A 26,330-nucleotide genomic window follows, 5' to 3' on the forward strand; every position below is an offset into this window, starting at 1 on the left:
ATATAGAACACCCCCCATACCTCTGGCATTTGAATATAGAACACCCCCCATACCTCTGGCATTTGAATATAGAACACCCCCATACCTCTGGCATATAAATTTAGAACACCCCCTATACCTCTGGCATATGATTATAGAGCAGCCCCCATACCCCTGGCATATGATTATACAATACAACCATACCAACCATACCTGTGACATATAAATATAGAAACCCCCCATACCCTTGGCATATGACTACACAGTGCCCCCATACCCATAGCATATGAATATAGAGCAGCCCCCATACCCCTGGCATATGACTTTACAGTGCAACCATACCCGTGACATATGAATATAGAAACCCCCCCCCCCCATACCCTTGGCATAGGACTACACAGTTCCCCCCATACCCATAGCATATGAATATAGAACACCCCCCATACCTCTGGTAAATGCATATAGAGCAGCCCCCATACCCCTGGCATATGACTATACAGCACCCCCATATCTCTATATCTCTGGCATATCACTACACATTGCCCCACCCTAATACCCCTGCTTGCCTATAAAATGATGCCCCCACTTTCCATGTTATTGATAAAACATTCTTCTATTCTAGACCTTCAGGCAGACCCCTGTGTCTGTCCAGCTGAATCCTCAGAATCCTCCTGAATCTCCCGTTCCAAATATGACACCGAAGGCTCCTTCACCTTCTCTAGATACGGAGGAAGAGGAGGGAGAACGGCCATTGAAGACCCCAGCTGTTGTCCCGGAGATTCCTCCATTCATCCTCCAGTTCCAAGATACAAGCTGGTTCTCCAGGATCTTCTCTGACATACAGGTGATGTGTAGGGAGATTGCAGCTATGACTGGGAGGGAGAGGTCTTCTTTGGTCCATTCTGTGTCCTGTGCCATTGGAAGGAGTGTGTTGGATATCATGGAGTTTTCAGTGGACATTTGGACATAATGTTTAGTATAGGACAGTTCCCTTCATGAAAGGTAGGAAGATCCGGGATGGAGAATCATACACCAACCTAGAAGGTTTGAGCTGGGCCGTGCATGAAGAGGTACCCACCTTATCCATGAAGAGGTACCTACCTTATCCATGAAGAGGTACCTACCTTATCCATGAAGAGGTACCCACCTTATCCATGAAGAGGTACCCACCTTATCCATGAAGAGGCACCCACCTTATCCATGAAGAGGTACCCATCTTATCCATGAAGAGGCACCCACCTTATCCATGAAGAGGCACCCACCTTATCCATGAAGAGGTACCTACCTTATCCATGAAGAGGTACCTACCTTATCCATGAAGAGGTACCTACCTTATCCATGAAGAGGTACCCACCTTATCCATGAAGAGGCACCCACCTTATCCATGAAGAGGTACCCACCTTATCCATGAAGAGGTACCCACCTTATCCATGAAGAGGCACCCACCTTATCCATGAAGAGGTACCCACCTTATCCATGAAGAGGCACCCACCTTATCCATGAAGAGGCACCCACCTTATCCATGAAAAGGCACCCACCTTATCCATGAAGAGGCACCCACCTTATCCATGAAGAGGCACCCACCTTATCCATGAAGAGGCACCCACCTTATCCATGAAGAGGCACCCACCTTATCCATGAAGAGGTACCCACCTTATCCATGAAGGAGCGCTTGGCTGTGCCTGAAATGGCTTAAGTTTGGCTTTAAGCAGAAATTATGAACAGAACCCAGGGGTGGTAAAGTTGTAAGGACCCACATCCCATATAATCATAGGAAAAATGGGGGAGGGGAGGAATGCTGACAACCAGCCAAATCCTCCAACATTGAAAAGGGGGACATTTCAGGGTACAATAAACCAGACGGTATCTAACATTATAAAGAACAATTAGGCATGTGTGTAAAAAATTGTATTTTATTCCTATCACAAAGGACACTAGAACAAAATATCCATCTGTATGGATTAACACAACAAACATATGATGCTAAAATAATTTAACCCCCTTACATAAATATGAAAGGGGGGTATTTTTCTAAACCACATTAATGTGTAATATTATTAGGTGAAATCAAAGATGATAATATTTTCCACCAGAATTGAGCACTGATATTCCTCGACATGTTTCACTGGACAAACCTGCTTCCTCAGGAGAGTAGATAGAACCGTTACTCTAGAAAACACAAAACCATGGCTTAGATCACATCATCAATAGTGTTGAGCGAACACGGACTGTATTATTCGTGTTTGTACCGAATAATTGGATTTTTGTTACCCAAACACGAACACGGACACTTTACTGTATATTCGGGTAAAAATCCGTGTTCGGTCGTTTTATTTCCGGGTTTTGCATGCTTTGGCGCTCTTTTCATGGCGGGCTTTCAACAGCCAATCAACAATCGTTTAACTAACTGGTGTGCCTTAAGCCATCCCAGCCATGCCTGCAAATGTCTCAGTAGCTGTGATTGGCCGTCTGAAGCATGTGACCAAGTCTTTATAAGTTCGAGGCAGCCGCAGCGGCGTCATTATGCTGCTTAGATCAGGGACAGAGCACACATCAACGTGCTGGCTGCTGATTAGGGAAAGACAGGCAGGAAAAAACCATTTGTGTCCGGATAGAATTGAGGGACAGGTCGGAGTGTTTAGGCAGGGCGAGTTGTAGGCATTTTAGGGATAGAGTCTGCTGAATTATAGGGTCAGTGTGTTCTACAAACTACAATCGATATTGCTGTGTGGGGTGGGGTCTGCACTTAGTTCTCCTGATCTACGATCTCTTCTCAATCCTGTTAGGGACAGAGTCTGCTGAATTTTAGGGAAAGTGTGTTCTACAAACTACAATCGATATTGCTGTGTGGTGTGGGATAGGAGATAGGCAGGTGTCAGTGATCCACATCCATTTTTCTGTGTGTGGGCTGCAGTGAACACAATCTTTTTGGGGTGCAGTGAACACAATCCTTTTGGAGTGCAGTGAACAAAATCTTTGTGGGGTGCAGTGAACAAAACCTTTGTGGGGTACAGTGAACACAATCTTTGTGGGGTGCAGTGAAGACAATCCTTGTGGGGTGCAGTGAAGACAATCCTTGTGGGGTGCAGTGAAGACAATCCTTGTGGGGTGCAGTGAACAAAATCTTTGGGGGGTACAGTGAACACAATCTTTGTGGGGTGCAGAGAAGACAATCCTTGTGGGGTGCAGTGAACAAAATCTTTGGGGGGGTACAGTGAACACAATCTTTGTGGGGTGCAGTGAACAAAATCTTTGTGGGGTACAGTGAACAAAATCTTTGGGGGGTACAGTGAACACAATCTTTGTGGGGTGCAGTGAACAAAACCTTTGTGGGGTACAGTGAACACAATCTTTGTGGGGTGCAGTGAACAAAACCTTTGTGGGGTACAGTGAACACAATCTTTGTGGGGTGCAGTGAAGACAATCCTTTTGGAGTGCAGTGAACACAATCTTTGTGGGGTACAGTGAACACAATCTTTGTGGGGTGCAGTGAACAAAACTTTTGTGGGGTACAGTGAACACAATCTTTGTGGGGTGCAGTGAACACAATCTTTGTGGGGTGCAGTGAACAAAACCTTTGTGGGGTACAGTGAACACAATCTTTGTGGGGTGCAGTGAACACAACCTTTGTGGGGTGCAGTGAACACAATCTTTGTGGGGTACAGTGAACACAATCTTTGTGGGGTGCAGTGAACAAAACCTTTGTGGGGTACAGTGAACACAATCTTTGTGGGGTGCAGTGAACAAAACCTTTGTGGGGTACAGTGAACACAATTTTTGTGGGGTGCAGTGAAGACAATCCTTTTGGAGTGCAGTGAACAAAATCTTTGTGGGGTACAGTGAACACAATCTTTGTGGGGTGCAGTAAACAAAATCTTTGTGGGGTACAGTGAACACAATCTTTGTGGGGTGCAGTGAAGACAATCCTTGTGGGGTGCAGTGAAGACAATCCTTGTGGGGTGCAGTGAACAAAATCTTTGGGGGGTACAGTGAACACAATCTTTGTGGGGTGCAGTGAACAAAACCTTTGTGGGGTACAGTGAACACAATCTTTGTGGGGTGCAGTGAACAAAACCTTTGTGGGGTACAGTGAACACAATCTTTATGGGGTGCAGTGAAGACAATCCTTTTGGAGTGCAGTGAACACAATCTTTGTGGGGTACAGTGAACACAATCTTTGTGGGGTGCAGTGAACAAAACCTTTGTGGGGTACAGTGAACACAATCTTTGTGGGGTGCAGTGAACACAATCTTTGTGGGGTGCAGTGAACAAAACCTTTGTGGGGTGCAGTGAACAAAACCTTTGTGGGGTACAGTGAACACAATCTTTGTGGGGTACAGTGAACACAATCTTTGTGGGGTGCAGTGAACAAAACCTTTGTGGGGTACAGTGAACACAATCTTTGTGGGGTGCAGTGAACAAAACCTTTGTGGGGTACAGTGAACACAATCTTTGTGGGGTGCAGTGAACAAAACCTTTGTGGGGTACAGTGAACACAATCTTTGTGGGGTGCAGTGAACAAAATCTTTGTGGGGTACAGTGAACACAATCTTTGTGGGGTGCAGTGAACAAAACTTTTGTGGGGTACAGTGAACACAATCTTTGTGGGGTGCAGTGAAGACAATCCTTGTGGGGTGCAGTGAAGACAATCCTTGTGGGGTGCAGTGAACAAAATCTTTGGGGGGTACAGTGAACAAAACCTTTGTGGGGTACAGTGAACACAATCTTTGTGGGGTGCAGTGAAGACAATCTTTGTGGGGTGCAGTGAAGACAATCTTTGTGGGGTACAGTGAACACAATCTTTGTGGGGTGCAGTGAACAAAACCTTTGTGGGGTACAGTGAACACAATCTTTGTGGGGTACAGTGAACACAATCTTTGTGGGGTGCAGTGAACAAAACCTTTGTGGGGTACAGTGAACACAATCTTTGTGGGGTGCAGTGAACAAAACCTTTGTGGGGGACAGTGAACACAATCTTTGTGGGGTGCAGAGAAGACCATCCTTTTGGGGTGCAGTGAACACAATCTTTGTGGGGTACAGTGAACACAATCTTTGTGGGGTGCAGTGAACACAATCTTCGTGGGGTACAGTGAACACAATCTTTGTGGGGTGCAGTGAACACAATCTTTGTGGGGTGCAGTGAAGACAATCCTTGTGGGGTGCAGTGAAGACAATCCTTGTGGGGTGCAGTGAAGACAAACAATCCTTGTGGGGTGCAGTGAACAAAATCTTTGGGGGGTACAGTGAACACAATCTTTGTGGGGTGCAGTGAACAAAACCTTTGTGGGGTACAGTGAACACAATCTTTGTGGGGTGCAGTGAAGACAATCCTTTTGGAGTGCAGTGAACACAATCTTTGTGGGGTACAGTGAACAAAACCTTTGTGGGGTACAGTGAACACAATCTTTGTGGGGTGCAGAGAAGACAATCTTTGTGGGGTACAGTGAACACAATCTTTGTGGGGTACAGTGAACACAATCTTTGTGGGGTGCAGTGAACAAAACCTTTGTGGGGTACAGTGAACACAATCTTTGTGGGGTACAGTGAACACAATCTCATACTTCTGAAGCTTTGAGGGTGCTGCCTGTTCTATACTCCTCCTCCTCCTCCTCCTCCTCATCCATCCTTTTAGGTGTACAAACAATAGTAATTGGGGCCTAGTGTGCTTCTGTACGTGTGAAAAACATACACTTTTTTTTGATCATATTTCCTATTCCGCTATTCAATAAAAACCTTTGGGGCTCAATTAAATTGCGGAATAGTCTGTGTCAGTACGTGTGAGATCCACCTTTCCATGTTTTTGGGGTTCATCTCATACTTCTGTAGATTTGAGGGTGCTGCCTGTTCCATACTCCTCTTCCTCATCCTCCCTTTAGGGTAGGAAAAAATTTAATCGGGCCTAGTCTGTGTTTGTACGTGTGAGATACACAGTTTTTTTATCCTATTCCGCTATTCAATACACACCCTTTTGGTGTAAAAAACATTAAATTGTGGCATAGTTTGCATATTTGACTGTGAGATACACCCGTGCGATACTGTTGTTCTTTTGTTCCGCTATTCAATAAAGACCTTTCTAGGGCAAGATCTTAAATTTCAGAAATATGAGGAGAGCGTCAAATAGGGGCCGTGGCCTGGGTCCTGGTGGTGCTGCTGCTAGAGCTCCTGTTGCAAGGAGAGGACGTGGTCGATCTGTGCCAGCTACACGCACAAGTGAAACACCTTCCTCAAGTGTGAGTAGGCGACAGAACCTGCATCAGTATTTGGTAGGGCATCATACGCCTCTAGAAGTGATGAGGCCAGAACACAGAGAGGCGATAGTAGATTGGTTTGCTGCTGACAGTGCCTCCAGTTCCTTCACATTGTCTCCCACCCAGTCTACTGCAGAAAGGTCAGAGTTGGCACCTGCAGCCAATGTCCAACCGTCTTTCACCTCACCCCCTTGCAAATCAGGCAAGCAGTCTGAGCCCCAAGCCATAGAGCAGTCTCTTATTCTTTTTGAGGACTCTGTCAGCAGGGTTTCCCAGGGCCATCCACCTAGCCCTGCCCCAGAAGTGGAAGAGATTGAGTGCAGCGATGCCCAACCACTTATTTCTCAAGATGAGTACATGGAAGGACCATCACAGCACGTCTCCGATGATGACGAAACGCAGGTGCCAACTGCTGCGGCGTTCAGCATTGTGGAGACCGACAGGGAGGGCAGGGGTGAAGCCTGGGTGGAAGATGATGTGGAGGACGATGAGGTCCTCGACCCCACATGGAATGAAGGTCATGCAGGTGACCTGAGTAGTTTGGAGGAAGAGGCGGTGGTCGCACAGAGCCACCAGCACAGCAGAAGAGGGAGCAGGGTGCAGAAGCGGAGCGGCCGTGCCCTAGACACTACGCCTGCTACTGCCCAACGCAGCAAGGGAACGAGCGCACCAAAGTCAGCTCAAAAGAGTTCTCTAGCGTGGAAGTTCTTTAGAAAATGTGCTGATGACAGGACACGAGTGGTTTGCACCCTGTGCAATCAGAGCCTGAAGCAAGGCATAAACCTTCTCAACCTGAGCACAACCTGCATGATCAGGCATCTAAGTGCAAAGCACGAGCTGCAGTGGAGTACACACCTTCAAAACCAAGAAACGTCTCTGGCTCATCCTGCTTCCTCTTCTGCTGCAGTCTCGGCCGCTCCAGCCACATCTGTAGTGATATCGGCACCTGCCACCCCGCAAACAGACGATCTGTCAGCAACACCACCACCTGGGTCACCAACAACCATCTCCACAATGTCCCGTGGAAGCGTTCAGCTTTCCATCTCCCAAACACTTGAGAGGAAGAGGAAGTACCCCCCTACCCACCCGCGATCCCTGGCCCTGAATGCCAGCATTTCAAAATTCTTGGCCTTTGAAATGCTGTCATTCCGTCTGGTGGAGACGCACAGTTTTAAAAACCTTATGTCGGTGGCTGTCCCACAGTACGTCGTGCCCAGCCGCCACTACTTTTCCAGGCAAGCAATCCCTTCCCTGCACAACCAAGTGGGGGAAAAAATCAGGTGTGCACTGCGCAACGCCATCTGTGCCAAGGTCCATCTAACTACCGATACGTGGACCAGTAAGCACGGTCAGGGGCGTTATATCTCCCTAACGGCACACTGGGTAAATGCAGTGGCGGATGGGCCTGAGGCGGATGGCAATTTGGCTCATGTCCTTCCACCACCGAGGATTGCAGGGCGCTTCAGTTTGCCTCCTGTTCCTAACTCCTCCTACTCCGCTTCCTCATCCTCTACCGCCTCCTCATCCGGTCAGCGTAACACCTTCACCACCAACTTCAGCACAGCCAGGGGTAAACGACAGCAGGCAGTTTTACAACTTGCCTGTTTGTGGGACAAACCACACACCGCGCAGGAGTTGTGGAGGAGCATGGAACAGCAGACAAATGAGTGGTTGCTGCCAGCGAGCCTCAAGCCCGGCCTGGTGGTGTGCGATAATGGGCGAAATCTCATAGCAGCTCTGGACCTAGCTGGTTTGACGCACATCCCTTGCCTGGCGCATGTGCTGAATTTGGTGGTGCAGAGGTTCCTTAAAAATTACCCCGATATGTCAGAGCTGCTGCAGAAAATGCGGGCCGTTTGTGCGCACTTTCGGCGTTCTCACCCTGCTGCTGCTCGCCTGTCAGCGCTGCAGCGTAACTTCGGCCTTCCCGCTCACCGCCTCATATGTGACGTGCCCACAAGGTGGAACTCCACCTTGCACATGCTGGAAGGACTGTGCGAGCAGCAGCAGGCCATAGTGGAGTTTCAGCTGCAGCACGCACGCTTGAGTCGCTCTGCGGAACAGCACCACTTTACCACCAATAACTGGGCCTCCATGCGAGACCTGTGTGCCTTGTTGCACTGTTTTGAGTACTCCACCAACATGGCCAGTGGCAATGACGCCGTTCTCAGCTTAACTATCCCACTCCTATGCCTCCTTCAAAAAACGATTCGGGCGATGATGGAAGAGGATGTGGCACAGGATGATGAGGAGGAGGAGGATGAAGAGGTAACATTTCCAAGGCTTTCAGGGCAGTCATTCGCAAGTGGCTCCGAGGGTAGGTTCCTGCACACACAAACGCCAGGGACACAATTGTCCAGCCGGGGCACAGTTCTGGAGGATGAGGAGGAGGAGGAGATGGAGGAGGAGATGGAACCATGTTCACAGCAGGGTGGCACCCAGGCCAGCTCATGGCCATCACTGGTGCGTGGCTGGGGGGATACAGAGGACACGGACGATACACCTCCCACAGAGGACAGCCTTTCGTCGCCTCTGGGCAGCCTGGCACACATGAGCGATTACATGCTGCAGTGTCTCCACAACGACCGCCGAGTTGCCCACATTCTAACTTGTGCTGATTACTGGGTGGCCACGCTGCTGGATCCCCGTTACAAGGACAACGTACCGTCCTTAATTCACTCACTGGAGCGCGATCGCAAGATGCGCGAGTACAAGCGCACGCTGGTAGACGCGATGCTGCTGGCATTCCCATCTGACAGCGGGGCCACAGTGGAAGCACAAGGCAGAGGAGGAGGAGGAGGAGGTCGCCAACGCAACCAGGGCACCGCCAGCACCTCAGAAGGCAGGGTTAGCATGGCCGAAATGTGGAAAAGCTTTGTCAGCACGCCACAACAAACAGCAGCACCAGCAGCTCAGATGGAACGTCTTAGCAGGAGGCAGCATTTTACCAACATGGTGGAGCAGTATGTGTGCACACGCCTACATGTAGTGAATGAGGGGTCTGCCCCCTTCAACTTCTGGGTCTCCAAATTGGGCACATGGCCTGAGCTTGCCCTTTACGCCTTGGAGGTGCTGGCGTGCCCTGCAGCCAGTGTATTATCTGAACGGGTATTTAGCACGGCTGGGGGCGTTATAACAGACAAGCGCAGCCGCCTGTCCAGAGACAATGTGGACAAGCTCACGTTCATTAAAATGAACCAGGCATGGATCCCACGGGACTTTTCCGTACCTTGTGCAGAATAGCAATGGATACCGACCTTACCCAGCCATTGTTCCATTTTTGCTCTTTCTCACTCTTTTGGGGTGTACCCTCATTTAAAATTTGTGAAAAGAAGCAGTGTTGGCTACCTCGTCCTCCTCCTCAGGGCCAGATTAACGTAGGGGCTATTGGAGCTGCAGCTCCATGCAGGCCCCTACCTTTTATATAGGCCCCGGGTTGGCCATATTCACTGTGACCGCTCTTCTGTCACTTGTAAACACAGAAGTCTGGCTTCTATGCTCGCTTCCCCAGGCAGCACCCTCAGAACCTCCCCACACAGCGCGAAGGCCGGACAAGGAGGGACAGTTGCCGATGCATGGATGTTTTTATGGGCTTCAGAGACAGCATCCCATGTTGAATTAGGCATGCATGGCTGCACCCTTCCTCCTCTGGGTACATGCCAAGGCACGGCCCTTAAGGCCCTTCAAAATCCTCAGCACCAAGACCATGATGCTCTTAATCCGGCCCTGGTCCTCCTCCACCGCCGCTTCCACCTACACCGCCCATAGGTGTGCGCAGCCTACTGCATTAGGGTGTGCACCCCAAAGTTGAAATACACATGCATGTGTTTGCCTACATGTACATGGCCCCGATACATTACTCTCCCTGCTGGCAAAGAGAAATAGAGCAGAGCAGGTCCGAGGGAGATCTTTCCCATCTCCTCACTGGCAAACAGAGCGATAATGCTATGTGCCCTAGGTGATTAGGGTGTGCCCAGGTACACCAGGCACACCCTGTGCGCACGCCTATGACACCGCCACATCCACCACCACCTCAACCTCCCTCCTACTCCATATGGGCCTCGTCCTTCAGAGATGAAGAACATTGTTTTATTTTTCTGTTTTTTTTTTGTTGTTTTAAGTTATTTCCCTATCCACATTTGTTTGCAGAGCACTTGCCATGCTCTTAACTACGTTTTGCTGCCATTTGAAGCACTCTAGCCCTTTCCATTGGTGTTTTAGAGCCATTTTAGTGCCTTAAAGTTCGGGTCCCCATTGACTTCAATGGGGTTCGGTGTCCGGGAAAAGTTCGGTAAAAGTCCGGGACACGGACCCGGACTTTTTTTTAAAGTTCGGCCGAACCCGTCGAACACGGACATCTAGGTGTCCGCTCAACCCTAATCATCAATTCACAGAGCATATTAAAGTCTTACACTGAGAAAATCATCATGATATTATTGACTCTTACCAGCAACACATGCAATGTTTGGTTAGGTGAATAGACACAAAGGATGTCTCAAGGCAAAAACCATCCCTCCCACAGGCGGACATGGGGGAAAGGTAGAAGATATGTATGGCCTAGTAATGATAATGGATATAAATCACTATATAAACATCAAATGTGCGTCTATGTGGCCAGAACAATATTTGAAATTGTTAGCCAACCTTATGCAGCCCGAGACACTACAAATGGAGGAGCGTGAGCGATGGAGGGTACAGATAAGAGACCATCAAAAGAACACAGCCAGAAGCCAAAATTGTATGTCCAGAGATGGATAAGTATATGGAAGTGATCCCCAAATCAGGATATATTATTCTATCTGTAATGTAAGTATGGGTAACAGTATAATATCGGCCCAAAATAGATGTGTACCGAAATTCCAAAAGTGATGGTTCCCAAAAAGGTGAAGACTTACTTCATCCCACTGCTCTGTATGCTTCACATTTCCTCCAAAGGATGTGTCTGCGGCAAGCAGGCTGAAAGCCTGCAGTGCTTATATATACAGTGGGTACGGAAAGTATTCAGACCCCCTTAAATTTTTCACTCTTTGTTATATTGCAGCCATTTGCTAAAATCATTTAGGTTCATTTTTCTTCCTCATGAATGTACACATAGCACCCCATACTGACAGAAAAACACAGAATTGTTGACATTGTTGCAGATTTATTAAAAAATAAAAACTGAAATATCACATGGTCCTAAGTATTCAGACCCTTTGCTGTGACACTCATATATTTAACTCAGGTGCTTTCCATTTCTTCTGATCATCCTTGAGATGGTTCTACACCTTCATTTGAGTCCAGCTGTGTTTGATTATACTGATTGGACTTGATTAGGAAAGCCACACACCTGTCTATATAAGACCTTCCAGATCACAATGCATGTCAGAGCAAATGAGAATCATGAGGTCAAAGAAACTGCCTGAAGAGCTCAGAGACAGAATTGTGGCAAGGCACAGATCTGGCCAAGGTTACAAAAAGATTTCTGCTGCACTTAAGGTTCCTAAGAGCACAGTGGCCTCCATAATCCTCAAATGGAAGACGTTTGGGACGACCAGAACCCTTCCTAGAGCTGGCCGTCCGGCCAAACTGAGCTATCGGGGAAGAAGAGCCTTGGTGAGAGAGGTAAAGAAGAACCCAAAGATCACTGTGGCTGAGCTCCAGAGATGCAGTCAGGAGATGGGAGAAAGTTGTAGAAAGTCAACCATCACTGCAGCCCTCCACCAGTCGGGGCTTTATGGCAGAGTGGCCCGACGGAAGCCTCTCCTCAGTGTAAGACACATGAAAGCCCGCATGGAATTTGCTAAAAAACACCTGAAGGACTCCAAGATGGTGAGTAATAAGATTCTCTGGTCTGATGAGACCAAAATAGAACTTTTTGGCCTTAATTCTAAGCGGTATGTGTGGAGAAAACCAAGCACTGCTCATCACCTGTCCAATACAGTCCCAACAGTGAAGCATGGTGGTGGCAGCATCATGCTGTGGGGGTGTTTTTCAGCTGCAGGGACAGGACGACTGGTTGCAATCGAGGGAAAGATGAATGCGGCCAAGTACAGGGATATCCTGGACAAAAACCTTCTCCAGAGTGCTCTGGACCTCAGACTGGGTCGAAGGTTTACCTTCCAACAAGACAATGACCCTAAGCACACAGCTAAAATAACGAAGGAGTGGCTTCAAAACAACTCTGTGACTGTTCTTGAATGGCCCAGCCAGAGCCCTGACTTAAACCCAATTGAGCATCTCTGGAGAGACCTAAAAATGGCTGTCCACCAACGTTTACCATCCAACCTGACAGAACTGGAGAGGATCTGCAAGGAGGAATGGCAGAGGATCCCCAAATCCAGGTGTGAAAGACTTGTTGCATCTTTCCCAAAAAGACTCCTGGCTGTATTAGATCAAAAGGGGGCTTCTACTAAATACTGAGCAAAGGGTCTGAATACTTAGGACCATGTAATATTTCAGTTTTTCTTTTTTAATAAATCTGCAACAATGTCAACAATTCTGTGTTTTTCTGTCAGTATGGGGTGCTATGTGTACATTCATGAGGAAGAAGAGCAAATGGCTGCAATATAACAAAGAGTGAAAAATTTAAGGGGGTCTGAATACTTTCCGTACCCACTGTATATATATACCCCAACCCAGGAAGTCTCACCGTGCTGACCCCGCAGCCGGGAACTTCCGGGTCAGACGCGCCGACGCGCATGCGCGAGTCCCACCAGTTTTTTCTATTTTGGGCCGATATTATACTGTTACCCATACTTACATTACAGATGGAATAATATATCCTGATTTGGGGATCAATTCCATATGCTTATCCATCTATGGACATACAATTTGGGATTTTTGACGGCTTCCTCTCTCTCCCTCTCTCTCTCTCTCTCTCTCTCTCTCGCCATTCTCTCCCCCTCTCTCCATCCACCCTCCTCCTCTCTCTTGCTCTCTCTCCATCCCCCCTCTCTATCTCTCCATCCCCCCTCTCTATCTCTCCATCCCCCCTCTCTATCTCTCCATCCCCCTCTCTCTATCTCTCCACCCCCCTCTCTATCTCTCCATCCCCCCCCTCTCTCTCTATCTCTCTCCATCCCCCCTCTCTATCTCTTCATCTCTCTCCATCCACCCTCCTTCTCTCCCTCTCTCTCTACCCCCTCTCTATCTCTCCACCCCCTCTCTATCTCTTTATCCCCCCTCTCCCTCTCTCTCTCTCCTCTCACTCTCCCTCCTCTTCTCATCCTCCCTCTCTCCCCATCTTCCCTCCCTCTTTTTCTCCCTCCTCTCACTCTCTCCCTCCCTTCTCTTCCCTTCCTCTCCCTCCCTCTCCCTTCTCTCTCTCCCTCCTGTCTTACCCTCACTCCCTCCTCTCTCTTCCCGCTCTCTCTCACTCCTCTCTCTCTCTCCCTTCTCTTTACCTCTCTCTTTCTCCCTCCTCTCTCTCTCTTTCCACCTCCTTCCCCCACCCTCTGTTTACCTCTCTCTCCCTCCTCTCTCCATCCTCTCCTACTCTCACACTCTCTCTCTCCTCTTTGTCTTCCCCCCTCTTTGTCTCCCCCCCCCACTTTCTCCCACTCCTCTCTCTCTCTCTTACCCTCTCTCTCTCCCCCTCTCTCTCCCTCCTCCCTCTCTCTCCCTCCTCCCTCTCTCTCCCTCCTCTTTGTCCCCCCCTCTTTGTCTCCCTCCTCTCACTCTCTCCCTCCCTTCTCTTCCCCTCCCCCCCCCTCCCTTCTCTCTCTCCCTCCTGTCTTACCCTCACTCCCTCCTCTCTCTCCCCTCTTTGTCTCTCCCCGCTCTCTCTCACTCCTCTCTCTCTCCCTTCTCTTTACCTCTCTCTTTCTCCCTCTCTCTCTCTCTTTCCCACTCCTTTCCCCCACCCTCTGTTTACATCTCTCCCTCTCCTCTCCTCTCTCCCTCCTCTCTCCTACTCTCTCTCTCTCTCCTCTCTCTCTCTCTCTCTCTCCCTCCTCTTTGTCTCCCTCCTCTCTCTCTCCCTCCCTTCTCTTCCCCTCCTCTCCCCCCCTCTCCCTTCTCTCTCTCCCTCCTGTCTTACCCTCACTCCCTCTCTCTCCCCGCTCTCTCTCACTCCTCTCTCTCTCTCCCTTCTCTTTACCTCTCTCTTTCTCCTCCTCTCTCTCTTTCCCCACTCCTTCCCCCACCCTCTGTTTACCTCTCTCTCTCTCTCTTTCTTTCTCTCTCTCTCTTTCTCTCTTTCTCTCTTTCTCTCTTTCTCTCTCTCTCTTTCTCTTCTTTCTCTCTCTCTCTTTCTCTCTTTCTCTCTTTCTCTCTCTCTCTTTCTCTCTCTCTTTCTCTCTCTCTTTCTCTCTCTCTTTCTCTCTCTCTCTTTTCTCTCTCTCTCTCTTTCTCTCCTTTCTCTCTTTCTCTTTCTCTCTCTCTTTCTCTCCTTTCTCTCTCTCTCTCTCTCTCTCTCTCTCTCTCTCTCTCTCTCTCCTTTCTCTCTCTATCTCCTTTCTCTCTCTCTATCTCACTCCTTTCTCTCTCCCTTCTCTATCTCACTCCTTTCTCTCTCCCTTCTCTTTACCTCTCTCTTTCTCCCTCCTCTCTCTCTTTTCCACTCCTTCCCCCACCCTCTGTTTACCTCTCTCTCTCTCCTCTCTCCCTCCTCTCCTAATCTCACTCTCTCTCCTCTTTGTCCCCCCCCCCACTTTCTCTCACTCCTTTCTTTCTCCTACTCTCTCTCTCTCCCCCTCTCTCTCCCTCCTCTTTGTCCCCCCCCCCTCTTTGCCCTCCCCGCTCTCTCTCTCACTCCTCTCTTTCTCCCTCCTCTTTGTCTCCCCCCGCTCTCTCTCTCACTCCTCTCTTTCTCCCTCCTCTTTGTCTCCCCCCCCTCTTTGTCTCCTCCCCGCTCTCTCTCACTCCTCTCTTTCTCCCTCCTCTTTGTCTCCCCCCCCCCTCTTTGTCTCCCCCCCCCCCCCGCTCTCTCTCACTCCTCTCTTTCTCCCTCCTCTCCTAAGGTTTTTTTTTATCAGTTCTGACGATTACACAACATTTTCATGAATGTTTATAGAGATGTTTTTCCCTCCTGATTGCAGGTAGAACATTCAGAATTTGAGGCCCGGCTGCTGCATGGGGTTGTTCATATGGAGTTTCCGATACGAACGGAGTTGCTCCATGCTCTGCGGATATTGTATGAACAGGAGAACCTGAAAGACCTAAAAGGCATTTATCAGACCCTGATGGGGGTGGTAAACTCACGGAGTGGCATCAATATGAAGGTAAAAGTCACGCTAAACTCTATCTATGAATCTTGACACTGAATGAAAAATTATTACAAAAAAAGGCTCTGTTCCTCAGGGGCGGGGCTTTCTTGAAGTCACTTTAATTTGAACAAGTTTCAACTTGAATTTCCTAGCAATGAAACAATGTGTATGTGCATGTCCATCTGTATGTGCGTGTATATAATGTACAGGCAGAGGAAGGAACAGGCAAGTGCAGAAAACACTTGTGTCCCCTTATCCTAAGAGGATAGAACATGTATGTGTCAGCTGAAGAGAGAGGAGGGAACATGTATGTGTCAGCTGAAGAGAGAGGAGGGAACATGTATGTGTCAGCTGAGGAAAGAGGAGGGAACATGTATGTGTCAGCTGAAGAGAGAGGATAGAACATGTATGTGTCAGCTGAGGAAAGAGGATAGAACATGTATGTGTCAGCTGAAGAGAGAGGAGGGAACATGTATGTGTCAGCTGAGGAAAGAGGAGGGAACATGTATGTGTCAGCTGAAGAGAGAGGATAGAACATGTATGTGTCAGCTGAAGAGAGAGGAGGGAACATGTATGTGTCAGCTGAGGAAAGAGGAGGGAACATGTATGTGTCAGCTGAAGAGAGAGGATAGAACATGTATGTGTCAGCTGAGGAGAGAGGAGGGAACATGTATGTGTCAGCTGAGGAAAGAGGAGGGAACATGTATGTGTCAGCTGAGGAAAGAGGAGGGAACATGTATGTGTCAGCTAAGGAGAGAGGAGGGAACATGTATGTGTCAGCTGAGGAAAGAGGAGGGAACACGTATGTGTCAGCTGAAGAGAGAGGAGGGAACACGTATGTGTCAGCCATGGGGTGGAGGGAGGGGGGAAATGTAGGTGAGGAGGAAATGAGTGAACCCTGTCATGTCCTGTCTCAGGAGGTGGAAGATCTGGACTTTCTCTGGTTCTGTCTGCATTTCCTCATCCAAATGTCTGGTGGGAGACGAGAGCTGATACTGGAACTCCTAATGATTTGTGTGCAGACACACCCATCACACAGGTAGGTACACCACTGTATACAGACACACCCATCACACAGGTAGGTACACCACTGTTTACTGACACACCCATCACACAGGTAGGTACACCACTGTATACAGACACACCCATCACACAGGTAGGTACACCACTCACTGTATACAGACACACCCATCACACAGGTAGGTACACATCTTTATACAGACACACCCATCACACAGGTAGGTACACCGCTGTTTACAGACACACCCATCACACAGGTAGGTACACCACTGTATACAGACACACCCATCACACAGGTAGGTACACCACTGTATACAGACACACCCATCACACAGGTAGGTACACCACTGTATACAGACACACCCATCACACAGGTAGGTACACCACTGTATACAGACACACCCATCACACAGGTAGGTACACCACTGTATACAGACACACCCATCACACAGGTAGGTACACCACTGTTTACAGACACACCCATCACACAGGTAGGTACACCACTGTATACAGACACACCCATCACACAGGTAGGTACACCACTGTATACAGACACACCCATCACACAGGTAGGTACACCACTGTATACAGACACACCCATCACACAGGTAGGTACACCACTGTATACAGACACACCCATCACACAGGTAGGTACACCACTGTTTACAGACACACCCATCACACAGGTAGGTACACCACTGTATACAGACACACCCATCACACAGGTAGGTACACCGCTGTTTACAGACACACCCATCACACAGGTAGGTACACCACTGTTTACAGACACACCCATCACACAGGTAGGTACACCACTGTTTACAGACACACCCATCACACAGGTAGGTACACCACTGTATACAGACACACCCATCACACAGGTAGGTACACCGCTGTTTACAGACACACCCATCACACAGGTAGGTACACCACTGTTTACAGACACACCCATCACACAGGTAGGTACACCACTGTTTACAGACACACCCATCACACAGGTAGGTACACCACTGTTTACAGACACACCCATCACACAGGTAGGTACACCACTGTTTACAGACACACCCATCACACAGGTAGGTACACCACTGTTTACAGACACACCCATCACACAGGTAGGTACACCACTGTATACAGACACACCCATCACACAGGTAGGTACACCACTGTTTACAGACACACCCATCACACAGGTAGGTACACCACTGTTTACAGACACACCCATCACACAGGTAGGTACACCACTGTTTACAGACACACCAATCACACAGGTAGGTACACCACTGTTTACAGACACACCAATCACACAGGAAGGTACACCACTGTTTACAGACACACCCATCACACAGGTAGGTACACCACTGTATACAGACACACCCATCACACAGGTAGGTACACCACTGTTTACAGACGCACCCATCACACAGGTAGGTACACCACTGTTTACAGACACACCCATCACACAGGTAGGTACACCACTGTATACAGACACACCCATCACACAGGTAGGTACACCACTGTTTACAGACACACCCATCACACAGGTAGGTACACCACTGTATACAGACACACCCATCACACAGGTAGGTACACCACTGTCTACAGACACACCCATCACACAGGTAGGTACACCACTGTATACAGACACACCCATCACACAGTGTAATAGTTTGGGAACCTCAATCAGGTTCAAAATAGATTTCTGCTACTGAGTCTAATTAAATAGGTAATTAGAGTGCATGCACGAGGATATCATAGACTGACACACATTGTTCAGGTAAATGATACTTCCTGTTTATTTCTAATGTACAGCGTATTAAATAGTCAGTAGGCGGTGTCATATGTTAGTAGGCGGTGCCATATGTCAGTAGGCGGTGTCATATGTTAGTAGGCGGTGTCATATGTTAGTAGGCGGTGTCATATGTTAGTAGGCGGTGTCATATGTTAGTAGGCGGTGTCATATGTTAGTATGACATAAGCATAATATTAGCATAATACTGATTATTTGCAGCTTTCTGATTAGTCATGTCCATTATAAGGTGGTCCCCTTCGAGCCAAGGCTCCATCTTTCTTCTAACATTCCATCTCGGTGGTGGGGGGGTATCTAGTAACGGCCATTTTGAGTAAGGAAGACAGGAAAAAAGATATGTACATGTACAGAAGAATACACATAGAAAAATAGACATTTTGCTTAATTCACAAGTGTTCATCACATTCCTTCACAAGCCCCCCTAAAATGGCGATATTTCTTCTGTCCCTCATACTAAAGTGCCTCCTCACCTGGCTCATACTCCTCCGGAACTTTTTTAGGGCTGTACATAGAGAAGAGCAGTAACTAGTTCACTACCCCCCTCGATACAGCCTGGAGAGGGCAGTCAGGTGCTATCTATCCCTATAACCCTATAGAACTGTGAAATTATGAACAGGGAGTGACTGTAGAGGGGTGAAGGGTTTGTCCTCTTCCATCATAAGGCGGTCTTCTTCTTCTTCTTGGTGGAGAAATGTAGGTGTGCTATTGTCTACAGCTTTGCTCATTAGCTTCTTTATAAATGGTAGAATACAGCATACAATCAGGGCTAAAAGAACTCGGATTATCAGTACTGTTACTCCTATCTGGGCGAGCGCCTTCTGCCACCCACTCATCCAGCTAAAATATTCATCCCAAGGGTCTGTAATACCGGAGTTCTTCTTCAACTCAAACGACAGATCTTCCAATTTCTTGATAGCTAAAGTAACCTTACCATTTGGACCAGTGTGTCAGGTACCTTGGTTGAGGCCGAAGTGCTGAGAGGGCTTCCCTTGCAGCTCGGTGCGGATCACCCCTGGAGGTGAGACAGAAGATGACACGTCCCAAGGAGCACTGGATGCTGGTGAAATCCGGATGGATGGATGGTATGGTATGGACACCCAGGACCGCTTCCAGGAGATCTAAAGGTGCTCAGTGGAAAAAGACACAAGGTTAATGCCAGGCCGAGGGTCATACACAGTTAATCAGTCCGGAAGTAATGAGCCAAGTGGAAGGTAGCAAAGGGGCAAGACAAGAGAGAGTCCGTGAGATCCAAGCCAAGGTCGGTACACAGGAGATCCAGCAGGGGTGTCAGAGCAAAGAGTGGTCAGGCAAGCCAAGGTCGATCAAGGGAGAAGATGCAGACAGGTCAAAGAAGCAAGCCGGGTCAAAACAGGAACACAGGTAAACGGACAGGTCACGGGTACAGGAGCTGACGATAAACCAGCACTGAGCACACCGGAAGAGCGTCTTATATAGGGCCAGGGCTGGGGAGATGGGCGTGGTGACACACCTGCTCTGCATCCGGCGATCTATTGCTGCTGAATGGTGATTCCTTTCCTGACAGTACCCCCCCCTGAGGGGCAGCCTCTGGATGCCCAACGACCATGTTTTTCTGGAAATTTTTTGTGAAATTCTCTCAAAAGTTTAGGGGCGTGGATGTTACTCAATGGTTCCCATGAATTGTCCTCCGGAGGATATCCTTTCCATTTAATCAAGTATTGAGTACGGTTGCCTCTTTGTCGACAATCCAAGATATTCTCAACCTCAAATTCAGGCTCCCCTTCTACTGAAACTGGAGGAGGTGGTACCTCTTCTCTTCCCGGGAAGGGGCTTGGTACCGCTGGCTTAAGTAGCGAGGCATGAAATACTGGATGAATTTTGAAAGAGCCGGGCAAGGCCAATTCAAAGGCCACAGGATTCACCACTCTCTTGACCTGAAAAGGACCGATGAATCTTGGCCCCAATTTCTTGGACGGGCAGGATAATTTCAAATTAATTGAAGAGAGCCAAACTCGATCTCCAACTTTGTACACTGGGTTCTCCCTCCGTTTGAGGTCAAAGAATTTCTTATAGTCCTGTTGTGCTTTATGAATATTGTCTCGTAACAACTGGAAATTAGTTTTAATGGCTGCTAGCCGATCATGGACTGCGGGAACCGTTATTTCCTGATCCAAGTTAGGCAAAAAAGAAGGATGAAAGCCATAATTAGCCCAAAACGGGGTTTGGTTGGTTGCGGCGTGTATGGAATTATTGTAGGCAAATTCTGCGCATGGAAGCAGGGAGGTCCAGTCGTCCTGAGAGCTGGTGCAAAAACATCGGAGGTACTGTTCCAGGGTTTGATTGGTTCTCTCTGTTTGCCCATTACTTTGTGGATGGTAAGCAGATGACAGGGACACTTCAACCGACAAGGACTTGCAGAGCTCCTTCCAAAATCTAGAGGTGAATTGAACACCTCGGTCTGACACTATATTATTTGGAAGTCCATGTAGCCTGACCACCTCTTTGATAAATGTGTTGGCTGTTTCCAGGGCGGAGGGAGTGCCCCTCATGGGCAAGAAGTGAGCCATTTTTGAGAGTCGGTCCACGACTACCAAGATGGTGGAAAACCCCTCTGAGGGTGGTAGCTCAACTATAAAGTCCATAGACAGACCTTTCCAGGGCTGCTCGGGAATCGGCAATGGTCTTAACAGGCCCCATGATTTGACTTTAGCCCCTTTGTTACGTTGGCACGTGATGCAGGAATTTACATAGCTTCTGCAGTCCTGATGTAGCTTAGGCCACCAGAAGCGGCGTTGGATAAGTTCGTAGGTCTTTTTTACCCCGAAATGTCCAGCGAGTTTGTGGTCGTGAAAGGTTTTAAGGACCAACAATCTCACTTGTGTAGGAACAAAAATTTTTCCCTGGTGCCAGAGGAATCCTTCCCGTTTATTTAGAGAACCGGCTTCGAGTTCAGTACATTGAGTAGAGGCTTGCTGAATTGTGGACTGTAGGTCAGTGTGAATTAGAAAAAAGTTTTGAGCTGATAGGATGGTATTGGGCTCCGTTGTGCTGGGAGTATCCGGAAACATTCGGGACAGGGCGTCCGCCTTTCCATTCTTAGACCCTGGTCTGTAGGTAATATGGAAATTAAAGCGTGAAAAGAATAGAGCCCACCGGGCTTGCCGAGGTCTTAGGCGTCTAGCAGTCCTGAGATACTCTAGATTCTTGTGATCCGTGAATATCATGATAGGGTGTGCCGCGCCTTCAAGCAGGTACCTCCATTCTTCTAGAGCACATTTAATAGCCAGAAGTTCCCGATCCCCCACATCGTAGTTCTTCTCTGGGGGTGACATTTTCCGAGAGAAGAAAGCTACTGGGTGTAGCAGGGTCTTCGGGCCTTGTCGCTGGGACAGAATAGCCCCTGTGGCTACTTCCGAAGCATCCACTTCGAGAATATAAGGTAAGACCGGGTCGGGGTGTTGAAGAATAGGTGCGGTCACAAACAGGCTTTTTAATTTATCAAAAGCTGACTGAGCCTCCGGTGACCAGTGGAAGCGAATCTGCTGGCGCGTTAGTTGGGTGATGGGTGCGATAATTGTTGAGAATCCCTTTATGAATCTTCTGTAGAAGTTAGCGAAGCCCACAAATCGCTGAACTCCCTTCTTATCAGTGGGGGCTGGCCACTCCAAAATGGCTTTTACTTTTTGTGGATCCATAGAGACACCCTCAGTTGAAATAATAAGCCCTAGGAACTGGATGGACTTCCTCTCAAATTCACATTTTTCCAGTTTCACATAGAGCCCATGTTTCCTTAAGGTGGTTAATACTTTTTTGACATGAATCCGGTGGAGTTCCAGAGTGGAGGAGAAGACCAAGATGTCATCTAGGTACACGATTAAGAAGTTGTCCAGGAACTCTCGAAAAATGTCATTGACTAGATGTTGAAATGTGGCCGGGGCATTACATAGCCCGAAGGGCATGACCAGATATTCGAAGTGGCCGAAACGGGTTCTAAACGCCGTTTTCCACTCATCCCCTTCTCGGATGCGAATAAGGTTGTACGCTCCTCGGAGGTCTAATTTGGTAAAGACCCGGGCAGACCGGAAGCGCTGGAACAATTCTGGAATCAAGGGGAGAGGATAACGATTTTTGATGGTAACTTTGTTGAGTTCCCGGTAATCAACACAGGGTCTTAACGTGCCATCTTTTTTCTCAACAAAGAAGATTCCAGCGCCAGCTGGGGAGGACGAGGGCCGGATGAACCCCTTTTCCAGGTTCTCGTTGACATAAGTCCGAAGAGTTTCTAATTCCTTCTCAGATAAGGGAAATATTCTTCCAAAAGGGATCTCGGCTCCTGGAAGAAGCTCAATGGGGCAGTCGTAGGGCCTGTGAGGGGGTAGAGCATCAGCCTTTTTTTTGTCGAATACATCCCTAAAGTCCTGATAGGCTGCGGGAATGTCTTCAGGAAGGTCTAGGGCTGGCTGAACGGCCAGACATGTGGCAGGAGCGTTGGGTCCAGGGGGAAAGCAATGGTCCAGGCAATATTTGGACGAGAAGGAAATCCTCTTCTTCACCCAGTCAATTTGTGGGTTATGAGCCTGGAGCCATGGAAGGCCTAGGATAACCGGGAATAAGGGAGAGGACAAGACATCAAAGCGGAGGAGCTCTTGATGGCCCGAGTTTGTGGTAGTGAGTACCGGATAGGTTTCTCTTGTCACAGGTCCGGAACTAGGCAGGGACCCGTCGGCCAGAAAGACTTGAAGCCGTTGCTCCTTAATTTGTAGGGGGACCCCCAGTTTCCTTGCTAGTGTACAATCCAGAAAACAACTGCAAGCTCCGGAGTCAACAATTGCCGTGAGCTGGATCTTCTCTTCTGCTACCTGTAAGGAGATAGGAAGGATAAGGTGAGCAGGGGATGGCTCAGAGACCTGACAGTTCAAGACAGACCGTGAATAGCACTTACTGGGCCTCACGGGGCAGTTGCGGAGGAAGTGGCCGGAGGCTCCACAGTATAGACAGAGGTTAGCCTGGCGGCGACGTTGTCTCTCTTCGGGTGTTAGGGAGGAACGAATTAGTCCAATCTGCATGGGTTCACCGTCCGCAGAGGCATTCATAGCTGGTGCAGGGGGAGGAGAGGCGGCAAACGGGACCTTAGGCATCACCCAAGAAGCTCGGGCCCCCTGGAGGCGTTCTGAGCGTCGTTCCCGCAGACGCCTGTCCATTTGGATGGCTAGAGAGATCAAGTCTTCCAGGGATGCAGGTGTCTCTATCCGAGCAAGCTCATCTTTTAGAGCTTCAGAGAGGCCATGACGGTACTGGTATTTCAATGCCGCCTCATTCCAGTCCGTGTCGGCTGCCCATCTACGGAAGTCTACAGTGTAGTCCTCGGCCGGGCGTTTATTCTGCTGTAAGGCATGTAAAGCAGACTCTGCTGTGACCGTGCGCTGAGGATCTTCATATAGCTGGGCCATGGCCTCAAAAAAGGAGCTTACTGAGTTCAAGGTAGGACTCTTCTGTTCAAGGAGGTTGTGTGCCCAAGTCTGGGGTTCTTCAGCTAATAAGGAGATTATAAACCCCACTTTAATGGATTCCGAGGAGAAGGTCCTGGGCTGAAGAGCCAAATATAATAAACAGGCATTTTTGAAAGCCCTAAATTTCCTTCGCTCCCCACGGAAGCGTTCAGGCGTGGGCACCCGTGGCTCTGGTGGCGGAGCTGAAGCTGAATGGGCGGAGCTAGCTTGATCCGGTTGAGAAGGAGCCGGTAAAGAGCTAGTGGCAGGCTGATTAGGATCATTCGGAAGAGATGAGCCGGCTAGGTTTACTACCCGACCTTCCAGTTGGAAGTAGCCATCTTGCAGTCTTTGTACGGCTTGGGTTAGGGCTGAAACCTGTTGGCATAAAGCCTCGAGTGGGGAAGCACCTCTGTCGGCCTCTGACATGGCTGGTTTATGCTGTCAGGTACCTTGGTTGAGGCCGAAGTGCTGAGAGGGCTTCCCTTGCAGCTCGGTGCGGATCACCCCTGGAGGTGAGACAGAAGATGACACGTCCCAAGGAGCACTGGATGCTGGTGAAATCCGGATGGATGGATGGTATGGTATGGACACCCAGGACCGCTTCCAGGAGATCTAAGGTGCTCAGTGGAAAAAGACACAAGGTTAATGCCAGGCCGAGGGTCATACACAGTTAATCAGTCCGGAAGTAATGAGCCAAGTGGAAGGTAGCAAAGGGGCAAGACAAGAGAGAGTCCGTGAGATCCAAGCCAAGGTCGGTACACAGGAGATCCAGCAGGGGTGTCAGAGCAAAGAGTGGTCAGGCAAGCCAAGGTCGATCAAGGGAGAAGATGCAGACAGGTCAAAGAAGCAAGCCGGGTCAAAACAGGAACACAGGTAAACGGACAGGTCACGGGTACAGGAGCTGACGATAAACCAGCACTGAGCACACCGGAAGAGCGTCTTATATAGGGCCAGGGCTGGGGAGATGGGCGTGGTGACACACCTGCTCTGCATCCGGCGATCTATTGCTGCTGAATGGTGATTCCTTTCCTGACACAGTGTTGTCAGGAATGTATGTGCAACAGGTTCCCGTTTTTTCTATCATTTTACAGACACCTGCTTTCTCAGCTAACACCATGTCTAAGGCCATCCAGTTCTGGAGTGTCATATAGGAAGTGGGGGCTAACTGGTCAGCAATTCCCTGGAGGGCATCCCTGGTGTAATTCACGAATCCCTGTTGGTTATAATATATGTAGTTAATCCAATCTACATTCTTGTTGATGGTTATTATGGGGAGTAAAGACTCAAAACTAGCTTTTACCTGATCCCTTGGCTTTGAATTCATCTGGGACCCCCCTTGGGACCCCTATGGCATCTATGTACACATGAGGATCAAAGCTTCCAGGGGGAGCTGCTCGCTTCCTCCTGTGGTCGGGGGCTGGGTCAGTGTATTTATCAGCTGCTCGCTTCCTCCTGTGGTTGTGGGCGGGGTCAGTGTATTTATCAGCTGCTCGCTTCCTCCTGTGGTTGGGGGCAGGGTCAGTGTGTTTATCAGCTGCTCGCTTCCTCCTGTGGTTGGGTGGCTGGGTCAGTGTATTTATCAGCTGCTCGCTTCCTCCTGTGGTTGGGTGTGGGGTCAGTGTATTTATCAGCTGCTCGCTTCCTCCTGTGGTTGGGTGCGGGGTCAGTGTATTTATCAGCTGCTCGCTTCCTCCTGTGGTTGGGTGCTGGGTCAGTGTATTTATCAGCTGCTCGCTTCCTCCTGTGGTTGGGTGGTGGGTCAGTGTATTTATCAGCTGCTCGCTTCCTCCTGTGGTTGGGTGGTGGGTCAGTGTATTTATCAGCTGCTCGCTTCCTCCTGTGGTTGGGTGCTGGGTCAGTGTATTTATCAGCTGCTCGCTTCCTCCTGTGGTTGTGTGCTGGGTCAGTGTATTTATCAGCTGCTCGCTTCCTCCTGTGGTTGGGGGCTGGGTCAGTGTATTTATCAGCTGCTCGCTTCCTCCTGTGGTTGGGTGGTGGGTCAGTGTATTTATCAGCTGCTCGCTTCCTCCTGTGGTTGGGGGCTGGGTCAGTGTATTTATCAGCTGCTCGCTTCCTCCTGTGGTTGGGTGCTGGGTCAGTGTATTTATCAGCTGCTCGCTTCCTCCTGTGATTGGGTGCTGGGTCAGTGTATTTATCAGCTGCTCGCTTCCTCCTGTGGTTGGGGGCGGGGTCAGTGTATTTATCAGCTGCTCGCTTCCTCCTGTGGTTGGGGGCTGGGTCAGTGTATTTATCAGCTGCTCGCTTCCTCCTGTGGTTGGGTGCTGGGTCAGTGTATTTATCAGCTGCTCGCTTCCTCCTGTGGTTGGGTGCGGGGTCAGTGTATTTATCAGGGGTATTATACTACAAAGATCAAAAAAATAAACATAACCACTTGTGTGCTGGATGAATTGTACCAAAATGTAGTGACACCATTTGTCTTAGTGATGGCCGCCTGTTGAGTACCTGTTTTGGTGATAATCACCTGCTGAGCTTTTATCAAACTTATTAGAAAAAGGATATACAGCACAATCATTGTGCTGCCAGCAGGATCTTGTCTTCAGGAGATTGGGCTTTCTTGCAGTGAAAGGCGTGTATCCAGGTGCTTCTCCCTTCT

At 48.9% G+C, this 26,330-nt stretch overlaps 1 protein-coding gene across 1 annotated transcript in view; it reads left to right on the top strand.

The window, feature by feature from the left end:
* Window positions 1-26,330, top strand: part of LOC309543483 (WD repeat-containing protein 97-like) — a gene marked incomplete at its 5' end in the record, with an annotated part of 218,063 nt that overhangs the window by 144,686 nt on the left and 47,047 nt on the right. Inside the window, 3 exons of the mRNA XM_082275962.1 lie at window positions 602-823; window positions 15,248-15,430; window positions 16,333-16,454. Of these exons, the coding sequence (XP_082132088.1) occupies window positions 602-823; window positions 15,248-15,430; window positions 16,333-16,454 (527 nt within the window). The remainder of the gene's footprint in view (window positions 1-601; window positions 824-15,247; window positions 15,431-16,332; window positions 16,455-26,330) is intronic.

The sequence above is a fragment of the Pelophylax lessonae genome (genome assembly GCF_965119305.1).
Source record: "Pelophylax lessonae genome assembly, contig: HAP1_SCAFFOLD_77, whole genome shotgun sequence".
Classification (NCBI taxonomy): Eukaryota; Metazoa; Chordata; class Amphibia; order Anura; family Ranidae; genus Pelophylax; species Pelophylax lessonae.